We start from the raw sequence: 17,695 nt of genomic DNA, 5'->3' as shown, positions 1-17,695 counted from the left end.
TGTTTCCAGAAATAGGCTTTTTTCTATACCCAGTATAATCTCCTCTCGCTCTCTCTCTGCTGAAATGGGGGTTGATACCTTCAGGGACAGAGAGGAGGAGAAAGGAGGGAGCTGACTACATTTTCAGCTCAGCCTGCTGGCTTCTGAGTTTATGCAATTGCTGAATGCAAGAAAGCAGGGTTTGTATTTCAGTATGCAGTAGAGATGAGTAGGAAATAAATATCTATTGGAACATCCAGGAGATGTGACCTTTCATTCACAGCTGTGCAATCTGAATGTTACTTAGCAATACATTGGGGATACATCTTACAATGCATCTCTGGCCTGAAAGCGTAGATTTTCAAGCCTACTGTTATGAACATACACTACCGTTCAAAAGTTTGGGGTCACTTAGAAATTTGTTTTTGAAAGAAAAGCAAAAAAAATTTGGCCATTAAAATAACATCAAATTGATCAGAAACACAGTGTAGACATTGTTAATGTTGTAAATGACTATTGTAGCTGGAAACGGCAGATTTTTAAAATGGAATATCTACATAGGCGTACAGAGGCCCATTATCAGCAACCATCACTCCAGTGTTCCAATGGCACGTTGTGTTAGCTAGTCCAAGTTTATAATTTTAAAAGGATAATTGATCATGAGATAACCCTTTTGCAATTATGTTAGCACAGCTGAAAACTTTTGTTCTGATGAAAGAAGCAATAAAACTGGCCTTCTTTAGACTAGTTGAGTATCTGGAGCATTAGCATTTGTGGGTTCGATTACAGGCTCAAAATGGCCAGAAACAAAGAACTTTCTTCTGAAATTCATCAGTCTATTCTTGTTCTGAGAAAGGAAGGCTATTCCATGCGAGAAATTGCCAAGAAACTGAAGATCTCGTACAACGCTGTGTACTGTGTATTCCCTTCACAGAATAGAGCAAACAGGCTCTAACCAGAATAGAAAGAGGAGTGGGAGGCCCCAGTGCACAATTGAGCAAGCGGACAAGTACATTAGAGTGTCTAGTTTGAGAAACAGATGCCTCACAAGTCCTCAACTGGCAGCTTCATTAAATAGTACCTGCAAAACACCAGTCTCAACGTCAACAGTGAAGAGGCGACTCCAGGATGCTGGCCTTCTAGGCAGAGTTACAAAGAAAAAGCAATTTCTCAGACTGGGCAATAAAAAGAAAAGATTAAGATGGGCAAAAGAACACAGGCACTGTACAGAGGAACTCTGCCTAGAAGGCCAGCATCCTGGAGTCGCCTCTTCACTGTTGACGTTGAGACTGGTGCTTTGTGCAGGTACTATTTAATGAAGCTGCCAGTTGAGGACTTGTGAGGCATCTGTTTCTCAAACTAGACACTCTAATGTACTTGTCCTCTTGCTTAGTTGTGCACTGGGGCCTCCCACTCCTCTTTCTATTCTGGTTAGAGCCTGTTTGCGCTGTTCTGTGTAGGGAATAGTACACAGCGTTGTATGAGATCTTCAGTTTCTTGGCAATTTCTTGCATGGAATAGCCTTCATTTCTCAGAACAAGAATAGACTGAGTTTCAGAAGAAAGTTTTTTGTTTCTGGCCATTTTGAGCCTGTAATTGAACCCACAAATGCTGATGCTCCAGATACTCAACTAGTCTAAAGAAGGCCAGTTTTATTGTTTCTTTAATCAGAACAACAGTTTTCACCTGTGCTAACATAATTGCAAAATGGTTTTCTAATGAACCTTTTAAAATTATGAACTTGGATTAGGTAACACAACGTGCCATTGGAACACAGGAGTGATGGTTGCTGATAATGGGCCTCTGTATGCCTATGTAAATATTCCATTAAAAAACTCTGCCGTTTCCAGCTACAATAGTCATTTACAACATTAACAATGTCTGCACTGTATTTCTGATCAATTTGATGTTATTTTAATGAAAAAAAAGACATTTCTAAGTGACCCCAAACTTTTGAACGGTAGTGTACGTTGAGAGTTGTAACGCCATTCATCAGTTTCTTATCTTTTGAAATATAAATTTTCTATTGGCCGTCCATATTTGAAAATGACCCCACAGCAGTGAAAAAGGATACACCCAGTCCAGTTTGAGCTTCTTGTTTGGCAGGTCTGATTTGGCTTCCAGGCAGTAGGTCTCAACAAGGTCTTTAGCCATGTACATGGTGATGGGTCGTCCCTTCAAATACATTTTCACATATCCTTCCTCTGAAAGAAGCAACAGACATTATCAGTGGACAATTTGTCATGACTCATTGGTAACGAGGAGGAGTGTTTGTGATGGTGAGAACAGTGTATGAAAGGAGCGAGAATAAAGAGGGGTGTAGAGACTCTTGAGAATAAAGAGGGGTGTAGAAACTTGAGAATGAAAGAGGGGTGTAGAAACTTGAGAATGAAAGAGGGGTGTAGAGACTTGAGAATGAAAGAGGGGTGCAGAGCAGTGGGGGCTGTTGAAGGGAGGACGGCTCATAATATTGTCTGGAAAGGAGTGAATGGAATGGCATCAAACACATGGAACCCACGGAAACCATGTATTTGATGTGTTTGATACAATTCCACTCACTCCACTCCATCCACTACCACGAGCCTGTCCTCCCCAATTAAGGTGCCACCAACTTCCTGTGGTGTAGAGATGATGAGAATGAAAGAGGGGTGTAGAGATGATCAATAGTTTAGATGGGTGTAGAGACGATCAATAGTTTAGAGGGGTGTAGAGACAATCAATAGTTTAGAGGGGTGTAGAGACGATCAATAGTTTAGAGGGGTGTAGAGACGATCAATAGTTTAGAGGGGTGTAGAGATGATCAACAGTTTAGAGGGGTGTAGAGATGATCAATAGTTTAGAGGGGTGTAGAGATGATCAATAGTTTAGAGGGGTGTAGAGATGATCAATAGTTTAGAGGGGTGTAGAGATGATCAATAGTTTAGAGGGGTGTAGAGATGATCAATAGTTTAGAGGGGTGTAGAGATGATCAATAGTTTAGAGGGGTGTAGAGATGATCAATAGTTTAGAGGGGTGTAGAGATGATCAATAGTTTAGAGGGGTGTAGAGATGATCAATAGTTTAGAGGGGTGTCATGGTTATGAGATGTTGATATACATTTTAAAAATGAAAAGTTTTAAAGGAGTGAATGCATTTAGTAAAGGAAATTATAGATCAGAAAAACACAGAGATAGATAGGCTTTAATTTTCCTTTTATTCAGATAATAACAACGAATGATGCAAAATGAACAGAGAAGACAACATGCATAGGGTCACGGTGCCACAGCAAGGGAAGCAAAAACAACCAAGAAGAAAAAAACCTGAAAATAAAACATAAAACATGACGGTCATGGAAAGGAATGCTTTTTCAAGTCCATTTTTACAAGTTTAACACTGAACTCTTTTTCAATCTAATGCCAAGAGCTGGTATAGGCCTAGCTTAGTAACAGATTTGGAAGTACTGGCTAGGTGATTTGACTGGGCTCCTGTAGTTCGGAGTGTCTAAAGGAGAGTGGCTAACTGACTTTCTCAGGGGGATGGTGAACATCGGGGTCTTCCTGACTCCAGTGGACCTGACAGACTTGTCAGCTGTGTGGGGAGCGGTGGAGCGGCCAGACATGGCTGCTACGCTTGATTTGGGCGCCTCAGCGGTTCCAGTCCTTTTCCACGGGCGGGACAGATATATCTGCACGGTTACTAGGTAGGTTAGGTGGAAGAGTTGGAAATGGGGCCAGTGGGAAGGAGGAGGAGGGGTCAGTAGAATATATCCAAGTTAGATTTGATTGACAACTTGCTCTTCTGCTACAATGGACGACCACAAAACACGGGACTGGTACGAGACAAGCTACCGTATGTACTGGTTTACAACCGCTGGTGGGCTAAACTACTGGGGCTCTCACTCTTCAAGTTACGCTTGAGACTTTTACTAAAAGAGTGCATTAGTGGCTCAACATATAACTAATGTCTATGATAAACATGAGACAGTAAAGCATCTCCTTTTTTATCTACTTTAGCTGGCATCAGGGTGAATAACATTCATCTTTAAATATGTTCACTTGACCTACCATGCTTTTCTTATGTATTTTTTAATGTTTTATTTTTTGTTGTTGCCACTGACAGCATCGAATTTGTCACAAGGACCATGAGTTTCACGAGAGTCTGCTTCCAAACATGTCTCTTTCATCTTTCTTTAGCCAGGCTTGTGGAAATTGGGCATAAGCTGTCCATCAAACACTCCATACTGAAGGCCATGCAAGAGAAGGCAACTCCAAAAAGACTTCAAAAGCAAAGACATTGTAATGCAAACAGCCCTTTTCAGGATACGTGATTCCAACACAAGACATTTGGCTTGTTGTGCTCTGAAAAGGGGGCTCTTAGGAGATCAGGGTGCACTGCAGGAAATATTTGGTGGGGTTCCTATGGTGACTAGGACAAAAGAGAGCTGTGTGGCTGTGAGCAAACATATCTAGAATGTGGCAATTCCACACTAAGCTTAACAGCTAGTCTAAAAGCATCACTGCAATCAACCAGACACAGTTCAGACTCAGTGTATTAGAGCATAGTTTCCCAAACTCTGCACTATAACTACACAGCTGATTCAAATAATCGTCTCATCATCAAGCTTTGATTATTTGAATCAGCTGTGTAGTGCTGGGGCAAAAACCAAAACATGTACCCAGAGGGGGCCCAAAGACCGAGTTTGGGAAACTCTGTGTTAGAGTGTGTATATTAGTCCACAGCTGGCTGACATGTTGGGGAGGGATACTATCACACTCACTGTCAACCCAAACCCACCCGTGCCATGGGGCTGCTCTCTGTGCATTGGGCCTATGACTCACAGGCAAAAGGAGTCAGTCAGTAGCCTATACTGTACGTTCTCGCACGAGACAAGAACAATAGCTGTAGTCTAAGTCTAATAGCTCCAGGTATGTGTAACGTAATATCCTGCCGACTACGCCATATTGTGATATGGAGGGGTCTTAGCTACCACACTATTTCATTGGGTGCAATTCCCATGATGGTGGCGTAGTGTGTCAGATAACAACACCCCCCCCCCCCCCCCCCCCCCATGCCACATACGGCTCCTTTATGCGTAGATTAACTATTTGTCTAAGGCTTTAGGAGAACACAATGTCCAGAGAGCTGCTAACGTAAGGGGGCTTGAGGACCAAAACATACCTTTGCAGTGTGTCACTCGTCGCATCCCTTGTGAGTTCAGAGAGAAGGGAACAGAAGGACCAGGTGAGGTTTTGCTTCCTGTTCCTGACCTGGACTTCCTGTTCCTGACCTGGATTTACTCATCATTGGGACTTCTTCCACTTCCTCCGTTTTATGCAAGAGCATTGACAACACTTAGGCTATTGTGCTTGAGGTATTTTCTGTTTGAATCTAGACAAATCATCCATCCATCTATCCATCTGATCTACCAGTCTGATCTACCCATCTGATCTACCAGTCTGATCTACCCATCTGATCTACCAGTCTGAACAGGAGCATCTGACCATTTCACATAGGCCACAGGCTAAGCATGTAGTGTTTCTGTTACTTGTTCGGTCCTTATGGATTTGTGGAAGATTAGATGGGCTGCAGAGAGATTCTAATCAACAGAAAACAATTCCACAGATTATATGAAGGAACAGTGTCCATTGGGACTATTCAGATTATATGAAGGAACAGTGTCCATTGGGACTATTCAGATTATATGAAGGAATAGTGTCCATTGGGACTATTCAGTTTATATGAAGGAACAGTGTCCATTGGGACTATTCAGATTATATGAAGGCACAGTGTCCATTGGGACTATTCAGATTATATGAAGGCACAGTGTCCATTGGGACTATTCAGATTATATGAAGGCACAGTGTCCATTGGGACTATTCAGATTATATGAAGGCACAGTGTCCATTGGGACTATTCAGATTATACGAAGGCACAGTGTCCATTGGGATTATTCAGGCATCATCTCGATAGCTGTTATGTGTAATCAGTTATTTGTATTGACTCGTTGACTTCTTCTTAAGGTTGAAGGTTTATGACACTACCCTGGGACTGTGCTGGTCTGATCAGGCTATTATAGACAATAATTGATTCATATCATCAGCAAGGATATGTTGGTGCCAGTGCATTTTCTCTGCTGATCAGCACCCACTATCTTGCTGGAATTAAACCTCAGCCACAGTAAGGTTCAGCAAGAATCAACCCCCAGCCACAGTAAGGTTCAGCAAGAATCAACCCCCAGCCACAGTAAGGTTCAGCAAGAATCAACCCCCAGCCACAGTAAGGTTCAGCAAGAATCAACCCCCAGCCACCGTAAGGTTCAGCATGAATCAACCCCCAGCCACCGTAAGGTTCAGCATGAATCAACCCCCAGCCACTGTAAGGTTCAGCATGAATCAACCCCCAGCCACTGTAAGGTTCAGCATGAATCAACCCCCAGCCACAGTAAGGTTCAGCATGAATCAACCCCCAGCCACAGTAAGGTTCAGCATGAATCAACCCCCAGCCACAGTAAGGTTCAGCATGAATCAACCCCCAGCCACCGTAAGGTTCAGCATGAATCAACCCCCAGCCACAGTAAGGTTCAGCATGAATCAACCCCCAGCCACAGTAAGGTTCAGCATGAATCAACCCCCAGCCACAGTAAGGTTCAGCAAGAATCAACCCCCAGCCACTGTAAGGTTCAGCATGAATCAACCCCCAGCCACTGTAAGGTTCAGCATGAATCAACCCCCAGCCACAGTAAGGTTCAGCATGAATCAACCCCCAGCCACTGTAAGGTTCAGCATGAATCAACCCCCAGCCACTAAGGTTCAGCATGAATCAACCCCCAGCCACTGTAAGGTTCAGCATGAATCAACCCCCAGCCACTAAGGTTCAGCATGAATCAACCCCCAGCCACTGTAAGGTTCAGAGGGGTGATGATCAATCAGGGAGAATTTCACCAGATAAATCAGCCTAATGGGATACAGCAATCTAATTTACACAGTGATCAATACCACTCTGGAGATCTCATAATGTAAAACGTGTAGTACAGGTGTATTACTCCAGGTAAGGAAAGGAAAAAGGAAATCAGATGACAATGGAGGTTAAAATGCTTCATCGGAATTTATGTGAGGATGGAAGAGGTTATGGAAGGTTGGATGATTAATGGTTTGGAGGATTAATGTTTTCAACACGTGACAACAGAAACGTCACCGCTGTACATCACAGCACATCACAGAACAGCCTTGAGTGGTAGTCTGTGAGCTGAGAATTAATCAAGTGAGCAAAAGTGGTTGAAATTACGTCATTACAACGTCATTACAACCAAACTTGTGTCACTATGACGTCATTGCGACCAGTTTGGCCCGATGGGGTAGGAGGAGCTAACTTTAACCTGCAAAGAACATGTAACATACCGTACAATTGTTTTGCACGTCTGTTAAACAATCCTGACCAATTGAATTAGCCCTCTAACTCACAGGGAGCTGATTAGAGTACCGTTGGTTCTTACCTGTATTGAAAACGGGCTCCTTCTGTTTGCTGCAGGGTGGAAGGGAAAAAAAGCTGTGTCAACACTTCCCGTCACTGCGACCAGGTATGTTCAATCAAGCGCAGATAAAGTATTTGAATGATAACTAACACTAATTGAACCCAGGGTCATGTGCAGTAGGGTGAAACGTTTTGAAACCAACTGAAACGGGTAGGTTTCCAATAAGAAAGGCTTGTTTTAGTTTTAGGTTTAAAAACATTTCACTGCGGTGTGCCCTACTGAACACTACCCAGGTCTGGCTGTGAAGGACCAGTCATTGTTGTTATGCTGGCTGTACCTTTCGCTGGCTCTCTTGCCGCTGGAGTTGCTCCCGGTGGAGCCGGCACGGGTGCGGTTACTCTTGGAGTCGCCGCTGTCTTTGCGCGTCAGCGTACTCATCGTTTCGTTGGAGTTGGTTCTCCTCACAGTGCTGGGGAGAGATGGTCAAATGGACGATAAAATTACCTGATGGTGCCTTTTAAATGAATACAGCTGCTTTAAAAGATATCGTCCAAGGAATGATGTTTCTAAGGCGCATCAGGAGTACTTCTTTACTTGTCTGTAAACTATTGAAATGAACACCCAAGATGTCTCTCTCTGGGGAAGAGATGGTAAAGTAGATGATAAAATGACTGAATGGTAAAAGAGAGAAGATTTAAAAAAACATGAGCTGGCACACCCCCAGATAAATTATTTTGTGAGGAGGTGCTGACTAACGGCGAATAAACTATAAACTATCAAAATAAAGAGAGTCACACACACTCCATATATAAACTCCCAGTAATGTATTTAGTATTATTTGGTAAATACCCAATAAATTACTGGGAGTATCTGTTACAAGCCCTCATATGTTCTTGTTAAGTACAGACCATGATAGAACACCAAAGGAAGGCCCTATGCTAGAAAACCAGATTACTGATCCATGACAGAGAGAGACTTTTTCCTCTCTTTCCGCTGTGGACACATTTGTGAGGAGGGTATTAGAGGAGATGGTTGAAACGTGTCAAAAGGCTGCCCATTCAAATGCCTGCACAAAGGAAGGGCCTTATCAGCAGTCCATTGGCTAGAATGGCTTCCAGGCTCAAGTCTAATCCGGCATACAAAACCAAAGTCCATTCAATCTTGCCGTTGGGGCTGATGTTATCCCTCTGAAACAGGGTCCGGGGATGTGTGTGTGTGTGTTGTGTGTGTGGGGTGGAGGGGGTCTTTGTTAGTTGAGGTATGTCAGGCAGCAGGCACACCTCGATCAGGAATGGAGTTAATTAGGCCATGGGGACTTTATTTAAATATTTTGCCAACATTGGTGGGCATGGGAGCAGCACCTAATGTAGTTGATCTAATCAACACACACACATGGTTACTGGTGAGACTGGGACTGGGGGGTTAGGGCCAGACAGACTGGAGAGACTGGGACTAGGGGGTTAGGGCCAGACAGACTGGAGACACTGGGTCTGGGGGGTTAGGGCCAGACAGACTGGAGAGACTGGGTCTGGGGGTTTAGGGCCAGACAGACTGGAGACACTAGGTCTGGGGGGTTAGGGTCAGACAGACTGGAGAGACTGGGTCTGGGGGGTTAGGGTCAGACAGACTGGAGAGACTGGGACTAGGGGGTTAGGGCCAGACAGATGGAGAGACTGGGTCTGGGGGGTTAGGGCCAGACAGATGGAGAGACTGGGTCTGGGGGGTTAGGGTCAGACAAAGGAGAGACTGGGTCTGGGGGGTTAGGGTCAGACAGACTGGTGAGACTGGGTCTGGGGGTTAGGGCCAGACAGACTGGAGAGACTGGGTCTGGGGGGTTAGGGCCAGACAGATGGAGAGACTGGGTCTGGGGGGTTAGGGCCAGACAGACTGGAGACACTAGGTCTGGGGGGTTAGGGCCAGACACACTGGAGAGACTGGGTCTGGGGGGTTAGGGTCAGACAGACTGGTGAGACTGGGTCTGGGGGGTTAGGGTCAGACAGACTGGAGAGACTGGGTCTGGGGGGTTAGGGTCAGACAGACTGGAGAGACTGGGACTAGGGGGTTAGGGCCAGACAGATGGAGAGACTGGGTCTGGGGGGTTAGGGCCAGACAGATGGAGAGACTGGGTCTGGGGGGTTAGGGTCAGACAGATGGAGAGACTGGGTCTGGGGGGTTAGGGCCAGACAGACTGGAGACACTAGGTCTGGGGGGTTAGGGTCAGACAGACTGGAGAGACTGGGTCTGGGGGGTTAGGGCCAGACAGATGGAGAGACTGGGTCTGGGGGGTTAGGGCCAGACAGATGAAGAGACTGGGTCTGGGGGGTTAGGGCCAGACAGACTGGAGACACTAGGTCTGGGGGGTTAGGGTCAGACAGACTGGAGAGACTGGGTCTGGGGGGTTAGGGCCAGACAGATGGAGAGACTGGGTCTGGGGGGTTAGGGCCAGACAGATGAAGAGACTGGGACTAGGGGGTTAGGGCCAGACAGATGGAGAGACTGGGTCTGGGGGGTTAGGGCCAGACAGACTGGAGAGACTGGGTCTGGGGGGTTAGGGCCAGACAGACTGGAGAGACTGGGTCTGGGGGGTTAGGGCCAGACAGACTGGAGAGACTGGGTCTGGGGGGTTAGGGCCAGACAGATGGAGAGACTGGGTCTGGGGGGTTAGGGTCAGACAGACTGGAGAGACTGGGTCTGGGGGGTTAGGGCCAGACAGATGGAGAGACTGGGTCTGGGGGGTTAGGGCCAGACAGATGGAGAGACTGGGTCTGGGGGGTTAGGGCCAGACAGACTGGAGAGACTGGGTCTGGGGGGTTAGGGTCAGACAGACTGGAGAGACTGGGACTAGGGGGTTAGGGCCAGACAGATGGAGAGACTGGGTCTGGGGGGTTAGGGCCAGACAGATGGAGAGACTGGGTCTGGGGGTTTAGGGTCAGACAGACTGGAGAGACTGGGTCTGGGGGGTTAGGGCCAGACAGACTGGAGAGACTGGGTCTGGGGGGTTAGGGTCAGACAGACTGGTGAGACTGGGTCTGGGGGGTTAGGGCCAGACAGACTGGAGAGACTGGGTCTGGGGGGTTAGGGCCAGACAGACTGGTGAGACTGGGTCTGGGTGGTTAGGGTCAGACAGACTGGAGAGACTGGGTCTGGGGGGTTAGGGTCAGACAGACTGGAGAGACTGGGTCTGGGGGGTTAGGGTCAGACAAAGGAGAGACTGGGTCTGGGGGGTTAGGGTCAGACAGACTGGTGAGACTGGGTCTGGGGGGTTAGGGTCAGACAGACTGGTGAGACTGGGTCTGGGGGGTTAGGGTCAGACAGACTGGAGAGACTGGGTCTGGGGGGTTAGGGTCAGACAGACTGGAGAGACTGGGTCTGGGGGGTTAGGGCCAGACAGACTGGAGAGACTGGGTCTGGGGGGTTAGGGTCAGACAGACTGGAGAGACTGGGTCTGGGGGGTTAGGGCCAGACAGACTGGAGAGACTGGGTCTGGGGGGTTAGGGCCAGACAGACTGGAGAGACTGGGTCTGGGGGGTTAGGGTCAGACAGACTGGAGAGACTGGGTCTGGGGGGTTAGGGTCAGACAGACTGGTGAGACTGGGTCTGGGGGGTTAGGGTCAGACAGACTGGAGAGACTGGGACTAGGGGGTTAGGGCCAGACAGATGGAGAGACTGGGTCTGGGGGGTTAGGGCCAGACAGACTGGAGAGACTGGGACTAGGGGTTAGGGCCAGACAGATGGAGAGACTGGGTCTGGGGGGTTAGGGCCAGACAGATGGAGAGACTGGGTCTGGGGGGTTAGGGCCAGACAGACTGGAGACACTAGGTCTGGGGGGTTAGGGTCAGACAGACTGGAGAGACTGGGACTGGGGGGTTAGGGTCAGACAGACTGGAGAGACTGGGACTAGGGGGTTAGGGCCAGACAGATGGAGAGACTGGGTCTGGGGGGTTAGGGCCAGACAGACTGGGTCTGGGGGGTTAGGGCCAGACAGACTGGGTCTGGGGGGTTAGGGCCAGACAGACTGGGTCTGGGGGGTTAGGGCCAGACAGACTGGGTCTGGGGGGTTAGGGCCAGACAGACTGGGTCTGGGGGGTTAGGGTCAGACAGACTGGAGAGACTGGGTCTGGGGGGTTAGGGCCAGCCAGACTGGGCCAGACAGAACATTAGGAACACCGGCTCTTTCCATGACGTAGACCGACCAGGTGAATCCAGGTGAAGCTTATCCCTTATTGATGTTCCCTGTTAAATCCACTTCGATCAGTTTAGATGAAGGGGTGAAGACAGGTTAAAGAAGGATTTTTAATCCTTGATAAAATTGAGACATGGATTGTGTACATGTTGCCATTCAGAGGGTGAATGGGCAAGACAAAATATTGAAATGCCTTTGAACGGGGTCTGGTAGTAAGTGCCAAGTGTACTGGTTTGAATGTGTCAATAACAGCAACGCTGCTGGGTTTTTCACGCTCAACAATTTCATGTGTGTATTAAAATGGTCCACCACCCAAAAGACATCCAGCCAACTTGACACAACTGCGGGAAGCATTTGAGTCAACATGGGCCTGTGGAATCCCTGTGCATCCCTGTGGAACACTTTTGACACTTTTGACCATGACCTGACCAATTGAGGCTGTTCTGAGGGCAAAAGGAGGTGCAACTCAATATTAGGAAGGTGTTCTTAATGTTTACACTCAGTGTATATCACTCTAGACCTATTGATTCAGTCTGGAGAAGGTTCTTCGATACGGCATCCATATTAGGAACTCTTCCACCCTCCCTCTTCTCCTCTTTATATCAATTTACTCTAGAGTCTGTAGTCTCATCCATCCACCATCCATCCGTCAGTCCAGGATTATGATAATTTGACTCCAGGCATAACCATCAGTGGAGGAGTGCCTTTTGTTCCCCTGACAGTAGTGATTGATTACCTGTGCTCCCCTTGCCCCAGTCAGCCCCAGTCAGTTAATCGGGGCCTGGTCTCTGAATGCCACGGCGGTGAGTATGGGGATGGCTGTGACAGCACTGTCCCTTTGTTTTACCGTCCATGTAAAATGTCAATGGCTCTCCCTTCTGAGGAGGGGACATTTATGCCAGGGGGAAAATGAGATGTGGCACAGACAGGCCAAACAGTAGTAATGCAGTGAAAAGAAACAGTGTGGGTTTGTAGGAGACATAATGTGGGTTTGTAGGAGACATAATGTGGGTTTGTAGGAGACATAATGTAGGTTTGTAGGAGATATAATGTGGGTTTGTAGGAGACATAATGTGGGTTTGTAGGAGACATAATGTGGGTTTGTAGGAGATATAATGTGGGTTTGTAGGAGACATAATGTGGGTTTGTAGGAGACATAATGTGGGTTTGTAGGAGATATAATGTGGGTTTGTAGGATACATAATGTGGGTTTGTAGGATACATAATGTGGGTTTGTAGGATACATAATGTGGGTTTGTAGGAGACATAATGTGGGTTTGTAGGAGACATAATGTGGGTTTGTAGGAGACATAATGTGGGTTTGTAGGAGATATAATGTGGGTTTGTAGGAGACATAATGTGGGTTTGTAGGAGACATAATGTGGGTTTGTAGGAGATATAATGTGGGTTTGTAGGAGACATAATGTGGGTTTGTAGGAGACATAATGTGGGTTTGTAGGAGATATAATGTGGGTTTGTAGGATACATAATGTGGGTTTGTAGGAGACATAATGTGGGTTTGTAGGAGACATAATGTGGGTTTGTAGGAGACATAATGTGGGTTTGTAGGAGACATAATGTGGGTTTGTAGCAGATATAATGTGGGTTTGTAGGAGACATAATGTGGGTTTGTAGGAGATATAATGTGGGTTTGTAGGATACATAATGTGGGTTTGTTCGGCGGTCGACGTCACCGGTCTTCTAGCCATCACCGATCCCTTTTTCATGTTCCATTTGTTTTGTCTGGTTCACACACACACCTGGTTTCAGTTCCCTAATTACATGTTGTATATTTTCCCTCTGTTTCCCCCATGTCCTTGTCGGGAATTGTTTATTGTAAGTACTCGTGCTATGTGTTACTGGTGTGCTACGGGTTTTGTACCCATGTGTTTGTTGTTTTGTATGCTGTTAGTTTTATATATTAAACTGCTCCGGCTATTCACCAAGTTCTGCTCTCCTGCGTTTGACTTCCCTGCCACCAGTTACGCACCCCTTACATAATGTGGGTTTGTAGGAGACATAATGTGGGTTTGTAGGAGACATAATGTGGGTTTGTAGGAGACATAATGTGGGTTTGTAGGAGACATAATGTGGGTTTGTAGGAGACATAATGTGGGTTTACAGGAGACATAATGTGGGTTTGTGGGAGACATAATGTGGGTTTGTGGGAGACATAATGTGGATTTTTAGGAGTTATAATGTGGGTTTTTAGGAGACATAATGTGGGTTTGTCGGAGACATAATGTGGGTTTGTCGGAGACATAATGTGGATTTTTAGGAGTTATAATGTGGGTTTTTAGGAGTTATAATGTGGGTTTTTAGGAGACATAATGTGGGTTTGTGGGAGACATAATGTGGGTTTGTAGGAGACATAATGTGGGTTTGTAGGATACATAATGTGGGTTTGTAGGATACATAATGTGGGTTTGTAGGATACATAATGTGGGTTTGTAGGAGACATCATGTGGGTTTGTAGGATACATCACGTGGGTTTGTAGGAGACATAATGTGGGTTTGTAGGAGACATAATGTGGGTTTGTAGGAGACATAATGTGCGTTTGTAGGATACATAATGTGGGTTTGTAGGAGACATAATGTGGGTTTGTAGGAGACATAATGTGGGTTTGTAGGATACATAATGTGGGTTTGTAGGATACATAATGTGGGTTTGTAGGAGACATAATGTGGGTTTGTAGGAGACATAATGTGGGTATGAAGGAGATATAATGTGGGTTTGTTGGATACATAATGTGGGTATGAAGGAGACAATGTGGGTTTGTAGGAGACATAATGTGGGTTTGTAGGAGACATAATGTGGGTTTGTAGGAGACATAATGTGGGTTTGTAGGAGACATAATGTGGGTTTGTAGGAGACATAATGTGCGTTTGTAGGATACATAATGTGGGTTTGTAGGAGACATAATGTGGGTTTGTAGGAGACATAATGTGGGTTTGTAGGATACATAATGTGGGTTTGCAGGATACATAATGTGGGTTTGTAGGATACATAATGTGGGTTTGTAGGAGACATCATGTGGGTTTGTAGGATACATCATGTGGGTTTGTAGGATACATCATGTGGGTTTGTAGGATACATAATGTGGGTTTGTAGGATACATAATGTGGGTTTGTAGGAGACATAATGTGGGTTTGTAGGAGACATAATGTGGGTTTGTAGGAGACATAATGTGGGTTTGTAGGAGACATAATGTGGGTTTGTAGGAGATATAATGTGGGTTTGTAGGAGACATAATGTGGGTTTGTAGGAGACATAATGTGGGTTTGTAGGAGATATAATGTGGGTTTGTAGGAGACATAATGTGGGTTTGTAGGAGACATAATGTGGGTTTGTAGGAGATATAATGTGGGTTTGTAGGATACATAATGTGGGTTTGTAGGATACATAATGTGGGTTTGTAGGAGACATAATGTGGGTTTGTAGGAGACATAATGTGGGTTTGTAGGAGACATAATGTGGGTTTGTAGGAGACATAATGTAGGTTTGTAGGAGACATAATGTGGGTTTGTAGGAGACATAATGTGGGTTTGTAGGAGACATAATGTGGGTTTGTAGCAGATATAATGTGGGTTTGTAGGAGACATAATGTGGGTTTGTAGGAGATATAATGTGGGTTTGTAGGATACATAATGTGGGTTTGTAGGAGACATAATGTGGGTTTGTAGGAGACATAATGTGGGTTTGTAGGAGACATAATGTGGGTTTGTAGGAGACATAATGTGGGTTTGTAGCAGATATAATGTGGGTTTGTAGGAGACATAATGTGGGTTTGTAGGAGATATAATGTGGGTTTGTAGGATACATAATGTGGGTTTGTTCGGCGGTCGACGTCACCGGTCTTCTAGCCATCACCGATCCCTTTTTCATGTTCCATTTGTTTTGTCTGGTTCACACACACACCTGGTTTCAGTTCCCTAATTACATGTTGTATATTTTCCCTCTGTTTCCCCCATGTCCTTGTCGGGAATTGTTTATTGTAAGTACTCGTGCTATGTGTTACTGGTGTGCTACGGGTTTTGTACCCATGTGTTTGTTGTTTTGTATGCTGTTAGTTTTATATATTAAACTGCTCCGGCTATTCACCAAGTTCTGCTCTCCTGCGTTTGACTTCCCTGCCACCAGTTACGCACCCCTTACATAATGTGGGTTTGTAGGAGACATAATGTGGGTTTGTAGGAGACATAATGTGGGTTTGTAGGAGACATAATGTGGGTTTGTAGGAGACATAATGTGGGTTTACAGGAGACATAATGTGGGTTTGTGGGAGACATAATGTGGGTTTGTGGGAGACATAATGTGGGTTTTTAGGAGACATAATGTGGGTTTGTCGGAGACATAATGTGGGTTTGTCGGAGACATAATGTGGGTTTGTCGGAGACATAATGTGGATTTTTAGGAGTTATAATGTGGGTTTTTAGGAGTTATAATGTGGGTTTTTAGGAGACATAATGTGGGTTTGTGGGAGACATAATGTGGGTTTGTAGGAGACATAATGTGGGTTTGTAGGAGACATAATGTGGGTTTGTGGGAGACATAATGTGGGTTTGTAGGAGACATAATATGGGTTTGTAGGAAACATGATGTGGGTTTGTAGGAGACAATGTGTCGACTTAGTGGACTAATCAAATAAACACACCACAGGTGGGATGATTTCCTAAGTTGTATGATTTTTTTGTTCCGGTAGAACTGTGTATTTCAATAGTGTCCACGTATTGAGCTTTAGCGTACAACTGACTTTGACTACGTTCAACTACTCATACTGCCAGCTGGCAGCAAACCAGAGCAAAATGTGGTTGTCTGCTTGGAATACAGTCGTTACTGTTTTTATAGGATCAATTAGTCAACACTAAAACACTAGGGTTGGTTTTACTCAAAGCAAGAAAAAAATACTGTTGGAAGATATCTCATAAACTGACCCTATGTCTCATAAGCTGACCCTATGTCTCATAAACTGACATTATGTCTCATAAACTGACCCTATGTCTCATAAGCTGACCCTATGTCTCATAAACTGACCCTATGTCTCATAAGCTGACCCTATGTCTCATAAGCTGACCCTATGTCTCATAAACTGACCCTATGTCTCATAAACTGACCCTATGTCTCATAAACTGACCCTATGTCTCATAAACTGACCCTATGTCTCATAAACTGACCCTATGTCTCATAAACTGACACTATGTCTCATAAACGGACCCTATGTCTCATAAGCTGACCCTATGTCTCATAAGCTGACCCTATGTCTCATAAGCTGACCCTATGTCTCATAAACTGACCCTATGTCTCATAAGCTGACCCTATGTCTCATAAGCTGACCCTATGTCTCATAAACTGACCCTATGTCTCATAAACTGACCCTATGTCTCATAAACTGACCCTATGTCTCATAAGCTGACCCTATGTCTCATAAGCTGACCCTATGTCTCATAAACTGACCCTATGTCTCATAAACTGACCCTATATCGGGTCACGTGGTCAGGAAAACTCCTGGATTTAGGCCTACCAAAAGGTAATGGGAGCGATTTGAGCTGTTTACCTCTTGGTTGCTGTTGCAGCAGCATCCTTCCTGGAGTTGGAGAGGGACGGTAGCGTGCCACCACTTTTCTTTGGTAGGACAGTGCCGTTGTTGACCATGGGCCTTAGAGGGAGGGCAGCCATCATGGGTCTGGCTGTAAAACAAACACACACAGTAGCACAGAGTAAGTGGGGCTTTGCATTGAACCAGCTGCAACTGATGCTCTGCCCTGAACCAGCTACAACATACAGAAAATACCCACTCCTCATGGTGACAAGCTGTTGGGAACTGTCATAGTCAGGTGTGAAGTGAACGAACCAGAAATTAGATTGTGACAACAATGTAAAGGCAATCATTTATAGGAAAGGTTGAATACAATGCTTTGGAGACATCCCAGCGTTGTCATTAAATCTGATGACATTATAACCAGAAACTGATTGAAATGATGTACTTATAACATAATTTCAACCGGTTTTGCCAAGTTTGCCCCACTGGAATTGATCACACGAAAGCATATCCAATACTAGACACTTCCACTGGTCTTCTGAC

General features: G+C 45.5%; 1 protein-coding gene across 5 annotated transcripts in view; it reads right to left on the bottom strand.

Annotated features, from left to right (window-relative positions):
- LOC106608927 (echinoderm microtubule-associated protein-like 1) overlaps positions 1-17,695 on the bottom strand; it is an 89,573-nt gene that overhangs the window by 15,904 nt on the left and 55,974 nt on the right. For 4 of the 5 annotated variants that reach the window (XR_014381030.1, XM_014207439.3, XM_014207284.3 and 1 more), the window contains exons 3-7: positions 17,168-17,300; positions 7,767-7,898; positions 7,451-7,479; positions 5,137-5,163; positions 2,054-2,183 (exon numbers count right to left, since the gene is read on the bottom strand). Coding sequence is in view for 4 of the 5 variants with exons in the window: in XM_014207439.3 (XP_014062914.1) it covers positions 2,054-2,183; positions 5,137-5,163; positions 7,451-7,479; positions 7,767-7,898; positions 17,168-17,300 (451 nt within the window). In the remaining variant the exon portion in view is untranslated. The remainder of the gene's footprint in view (positions 1-2,053; positions 2,184-5,136; positions 5,164-7,450; positions 7,480-7,766; positions 7,899-17,167; positions 17,301-17,695) is intronic. The other variant, XM_014207360.3, reaches the window with a different exon arrangement.

The sequence above is a fragment of the Salmo salar genome, chromosome 01 (genome assembly GCF_965601325.2).
Source record: "Salmo salar chromosome 01, fSalSal1, whole genome shotgun sequence".
Lineage (NCBI taxonomy): Eukaryota > Metazoa > Chordata > Actinopteri > Salmoniformes > Salmonidae > Salmo > Salmo salar.
The sequence above is the reverse complement of the archived record's forward strand: the minus strand, read 5'-3'. Positions and strand labels throughout refer to the sequence as shown.